A 6188-nucleotide genomic window follows, 5' to 3' on the forward strand; every position below is an offset into this window, starting at 1 on the left:
ACCACCCTATATTGGACAGCAGTATTTTTAGTCCCTAGAAATATGTCTTTATTAATTTATTGTATTTGTATTGTTGCATATTTTTGTGCATTCTAACTTCTCTTGATTTCTGGTGTATTTTGATTTGGTTTTATTTTTCCTACTCCTCCTATGAAAAAAAATTATATATATATATATATATTTATATATATATATATATAGATATATATATAGATTTTTTTGTATATACATATAGATGTATATAAGTGTAAATGTATATAGGCTATAGCCTATATACACATTTATACTTTATTTATACTTTATTTTATACTTTATTTTAATAATAGGCCTAATATTAATTATAATAAGAATACGACTAACAAAAAATACATCGTGATCCGATTTTCAAAGTATGAAACATTTTATTTACAATATTTTCAGTGCAAATTATTATTAACGAAATAGCACAACTATATATCCAAACGAAACACATACATGAAGACGGCTGTGATGTTCTGAGATTTCATTGATCGCGTGAAACGAGTGGTTCATAACCTACAAATAAAAATTCACAACCGCATTATTTCCTTCAGATGAGGAAAACATGATGCACACGAAAGCTCTTGAGAGGAAAACAACAGTAAGGAGACACTGGAGGTGGCCGGAAGTTAAATTTAAATTAGCCTTGTTTTTATCATAAGAGCTTTACAGAGGGCAGAAAGCAAAACGAGACAGAATCTAATAAATTCAACACATTTTTTTGGGGGCTTTTTATGTTGCTTGTCTGGGCTAAAATAAGGTGACGTGAACAATGTTACTCCACTTGTTCCCAGGAATTAGACCGATACAGCCCCGGTTTTAGGTCGCAGACACCTTATAGTGGCATTGAAATTGACACTCCACGTGCGTTTTTAACATCACTGTCGTTCTTCTGTCAAAAAAATAATAAAAGTCATTGTCCACGGAGTGAAAAGCCTTCATTTCAGCAGGCCTGTCTGAGAGGCCTCCGCGCCTGCGGGCCCCCCCTCCGCGCCGCTCGCCGGCCCGCTCCCGCTCATGATCACGCTGGTTTGGTTTGTTTGCTCAGAAATGTCTAGAAGTCCGTCAGAGTTTTCCTCCGGAGCCTCGTCGGATTCACACTCGCTCCGTCCCTCGCTCTCACACTCGGACTCGTCCACCGGCTCCTTAGGCTCCCTGCTGCCGGACTCAGACGCACTCTTGTCCGCCTGCTCCTTGTCCTTGTCCTTCTGAGCCTGGGCCTCTTTGGAGTGTCTCCACTTCATGCGTCTGTTCTGGAACCACACCTTCACCTGCAAACGCACAGCCACTGTTAAATCAGACTGTTCATGTGTATAATTCAGTAGGCCTACAACGGCAGCATGTTTGCATGTCCATGTACTAAACATTCTTCCATTTTCTTTTCATTTCCAGGTACAAAATTAAACAGACGCTTATGAACAACATAACGGAATTATGGCACATTAAATCTAAGTCACACTCTTTTTAAATATTTTTGAGTGTGGATATAATGCCTCCACAAAGGTTTTTCTCTTACTCTTTACCTTGAGAATGGATCCACCCATTATAGGCTACTGCGCACATTCCAAGGCTAAAAGCTAACCAGTGCCCAGGAAGATTCAATTGAAACTTTATTTAACCAGGTAAGTCTCAATGACGTGACACCTCTGATGCAAAGGAGAAGTGGCAAAGACAGCAGCATACAAAATGTAACAGTGCAAAAAGTATTATTAAACATTAAATATCAGGAAAAAATGTTGTTACCATAATAATAAAATAAAAAAATGTCTAATGTAATGTTGGATAGTAATAGTAATAAAAGTAGATAATCTGTGTGAGTTTTCATTCATGTTGATATGTTGCTGGGTGAGATTAAGTGGATGTGACGTTAGTGCAGTGTGATGAAATGTAAACAACACGTGTTGCTCAAGATATGGTGACATTTCACTGGGACGCCTCTCAGCCAATCAGGTATTGGCTATGATGCTGCATTGACAACTTCAATTAAACATCTGGAGCTCTTTGGGTCTTTTGCTAATTCATTCATTCATTTATTCATTAATTTAACTTCTTGTCCTTTAATCTGTGTAAGGAATACAGGTTGCAGATAAACCTTTATGAATACTTTATTTTCTTGATATCATTTCATTGGTTTGTCAGGGCCATAGCTACCAGTGAGGACATTGGGAGCGTTGCTCACTGCAGTACTTCTGGGAATTTGTAGTTTTAGCATCATGTGGCTAACTTTATTGATAGGCTGTTTCAAGTATTTTTTATAAGCTGAAATAGTGAAATCTGCAGCATTAAACCCTGTAAGGAATTAAGGATAAATAGAAAATATAATTTATAAAAAATGTAATTATTAAAAATGACAAGGCCCAACTAAGGCCCTGTGGTCTTATAGTTTCTTGGTTTATTTGGATCTTCTATGTGGGGTCCATATTCAAAGAAAATACATCAAATTGACAAATTATACAGTAAATAATATAGCTACAGTCTGTCATCATCATGGTATAATGACATCAAAAACCAAGCCTACAAAACATTAACATATAACCATTTTTATGTCTTGACAGGTCAAATAAATACATTTTAATCTCTGTTTATTTGATCATCTGAACTGCTAATAAATGGAAAAGAAACCTACTTTGCGTATTTATTTTGAAGGCCTGCCTTCAATAATAATCTCGTTAGCTATTTCTTACAGCTTTTTTTGGAGATGTGGTTTGCGCCAAAAAAATAACTGACCATTCTTCAAGATGCTATCCTTATATTAAGACCTTTTAGTCAACATGCTTCTTACCTGAGCGTCTGTCAGCCCGAGCATCGCAGCCAGCTGTTTTCTGTCCGGCTTGGTGACATATTTCTGTATTTCAAATCTCTTCTCAAGTCCTTTCCTCTGCAGGTTCGAAAACACTGCCCTCGACCACGACCTTTTCCTCTTGTACGTCTGTGGCATGGTGTCTTTGGTGAGGACGGCATACGGACCTAAAAGACATGGAGGAGGACATGAGGTTAAAACAAAACAGAGAACAGAAACCAGAGGAACATTCACTGCAGGTGTCTCACACCTCCAAACAGAGAGCTGGACGGGCCAGTTTCCTGTCTGTTACATGTCCTACATGTGGTGACTACCTGGGAAGGTGTCCTGAAACTGATGCTGGCCTGAATGCCTGCTGCTGCTGCTGCCTAGTGAATTCATCATGGAGGACGCGTCGCTCATCCCGGGGTCTATGCAGGAGAAGTACTGGCTGGCCGGAGGCTGAATAGGGATGTGGATCCCTGACTGACGGTTCGAGCTAACGATGGATGTGAGATCTGTTACAAAGCGAGAGATGATGGGCTTCAGTCAGGAAACAAAGAGTCACACTGGCAACCTGGGGGGCAAGATGGTCTGGTATTTAGAGAGACCATCAAACAAATTCAAAGTTCAAGTGTGACTGCTTAAGTGTCTTTGAGCAAACTTCCTGCTGTTTGTAGCTGATCCTGACCTCTGACCTCTCTGGTTAGGGGGCAACAGAGCAGAGGATTTCCCCACAGGGCTCCTTAAAGTGCATGTTACGAGCTTATTTGGGCTCTTACTGCTCTGAGAACAAGCCTGTCAGTGTTATAAACTGGTACTTTACACTAGCTGCTTCTACTTTGTTGCTTTCACTTTCTAAAGTTTGGACTGTCTTGTTATTGATATCTTTAAAAGAAATGGCCATAAAACACATCCCTATGTATTGTCTTCCTTGGCTGACATGACAGGAAGCGTTTCTAAACACCACAAAACTGTTGGAAAATTCAGCGTGTAATACAATCTTTCTTCTTACCTTTTAATGACGACTTTTCGTTGCCTTTTGGATCAAAGTCTGTCGACAATATCCGATCAATTCCGAATTTGAGGTCTTTGCTTGAAGGCGGGGGGGCTTGTTGGGAGTTATATGCAGTTCTGACTGATGTTAGCTGTAGTCCGTGTCTGTGGTAAGGAGACGTCGGACTCACCCTCGCGCCGTACACCGACGGCTCGGGCGCGACGGGAGAGGGGCGCAGCGGCGAGCCGCCGGAGTGCCCGTGCTGCGCGCGGTGGTGGTGGTGTCCCATGTGCAACATGAGGGCCGACGACCCCGGGATGTTCTCTCCATCTCCAGCCTGCAAAATGTCTGCGATGCAAAACGAGGGTTTCTTCGTCGTATCCACAGCGAAGCCCCCCGCGCAGTACGCAGACCAGAGGCTAAAATTTGACGCGTAAAACGGGTTCAGCCCGGCCGTGTACATCCCGCAGCCTCTAATGCGTCTTAGTGTGTCTCAGAAGAGGGTATAAACGGACAGGCATGTAAAAAAAGCAGGGATGGCGTTTTAGGGGGATAGATGACCGTCCTCTTTGCGTCAATGCCAAAATCACTCTCCCAACTCTGAAATCCAAACCCTGCAGTTCCTCTCTGAAGTTTCTCCTCTGACACTGATTGGTTGCTTTCTGAGCCAATGGCTGTTATGCATTCGCTCACATCACGCCCTTACAAATGAGGATAATAACACAACATCACACACACGCACGCACGCACACACACGCACACAGAAGACATTTTGATCCTGAGATGATGGATTGATCACTTAAAGAGAACCCACGCCCATCACCGCACACACAAACATTGTACCCATTAACTCTCAGTGCACTATACACATATTTTCCAAAAAGGCACTTTTCAACACAGAATACTGCTATTACCCGGCAAAAAAATAAAAGATCAAATCGATACATATGCCACACGGCTGTATTGTATGAAACAGTCAAAAGATATCTAATAATCTAATTAACTGTACAAAATGGACGTGTAATCAAATGACCCCGCGAGCCCAGGAGAGGCTCTATTAGCTTCACTCTTCCTGTTTTTGATGGGCTGTGATTCGTGTTAAATGAGCGGATATTCCTGCTAGATTTGCCCCCAAAATAGAACCTGGTTTAGTATTTTAGGATACAGCACAAATCCTTATTTCTTCCGGAGCAGAGGGGGGGACTTTTATAATGACTGTTAGAACTTCCCTTTTTCAATATTTGTGCAACTTTATCTCGACCTGCAAGTTGCACGGTGACGCAAATCCGTCCCCATGCTCATAATAAACAGAGGAAACCGATTCCCCTCTAAAACCAAAACACAATTAACTTCAGAGGCGATACTTCATCCGCGAGGCCCTTCAAGATTGACACGTTGGGTCCTGGCCAATAACCTTTTCATAATTTAAATAGTACCTAGAAATGCAAAATATAATATTTCCAGCCGCTTCAACTTGAACGAAAATATCTTAATTGACGTAAAAACAACACATTTTAAATATGTGCAAAGGTAACTTTTATTATCTTGTTGATACGTTTAAGTTTATATACTTCATGTATATTTTTAACTGTCAATAAAAAATGAACTCTCTCCCGCTTTCCCCCCCTCTTCTACTGTCCTTGATAATGTCCCCCCCCCCCCCTTCTCCCCCAGACTCTCCGATCGCATGTTTCTCTCGCAAGTGTTGAAACAATGGCTTCTGAACCCCGCATTCATTGAGTCTTGATTCACGCGGGCGGAAGCGCCGATGACCCTGACTGCCTCCTATCATGCTGTTTTCGAGTTACACTTTTCCGGGTTAAAATTAGAAATAGAGATTTAACGTTTGCCCTCCATCATGCAGTCAAAACAATCCAGGGAAGAGGATGTAGCAGACGCAGCACGCCTCGAGTTATTTCAGGTGCTGGTGAGCTTTTCAGTGGGAAACATCGAAAAGCACAGACCTCAGATCAGCCTTTACCACAGACTGTAAATCAGGCTTTTACAGACCGCCGCTGCTGTGACAAGCCGGGTTCATTTTAGTCTCACGTTTAGGCTTTTGCAGCTACAGTGCTGTATGATAGAAATCCATAATTCAGGAGAGCATTTGCGATTCGAAATCATAAAGAAAAATATGTTTTGTTGCTGGATATGGAATTTTAAATTGTAGAAATTGTGATTTGCCTTATAAGAAAGAAATGCATGCCACGCCACACGTGAACTGAGAACTAAATTCTTCATACAGATTTAAAAGACAGAGGAGCCCATGTATTAATTCGTGCACGTTTGTGCCATTTAGTGTCTGCCTTAGGTAGAAGTCCCTGAAGACATAAAAGGGTTTCCTTTGGATTTAAACATTGTAACGTGTGGATTTGTGTGATGTTTCATGGGCCT

At 41.4% G+C, this 6188-nt stretch overlaps 1 protein-coding gene across 2 annotated transcripts; it reads right to left on the reverse strand.

Moving 5' to 3' along the window:
• Positions 1 to 381: 381 nt before the first annotated feature.
• On the reverse strand, positions 382 to 4468 carry hlx1 (H2.0-like homeo box 1 (Drosophila)). Of its 2 annotated transcripts, XM_032543507.1 has the most exons (4): positions 3813 to 4466; positions 3133 to 3315; positions 2801 to 2985; positions 382 to 1289 (listed from the first exon to the last, which is right to left on the reverse strand). In XM_032543507.1, the coding sequence occupies exons 1-4, from the start codon at positions 4255 to 4257 to the stop codon at positions 957 to 959; spliced, it is 1146 nt and encodes a 381-aa protein (XP_032399398.1). In that variant the 5' UTR covers positions 4258 to 4466; the 3' UTR covers positions 382 to 956. The 2 variants fall into 2 exon arrangements, with proteins under 2 accessions (XP_032399398.1, XP_032399399.1); XM_032543508.1 differs by lacking the exon at positions 3133 to 3315 and having other exon boundaries at positions 3813 to 4468.
• Between the last annotated feature and the right edge of the window lie 1720 nt (positions 4469 to 6188).

This window comes from Etheostoma spectabile, chromosome 18 (assembly GCF_008692095.1).
Source record: "Etheostoma spectabile isolate EspeVRDwgs_2016 chromosome 18, UIUC_Espe_1.0, whole genome shotgun sequence".
NCBI lineage: Eukaryota > Metazoa > Chordata > Actinopteri > Perciformes > Percidae > Etheostoma > Etheostoma spectabile.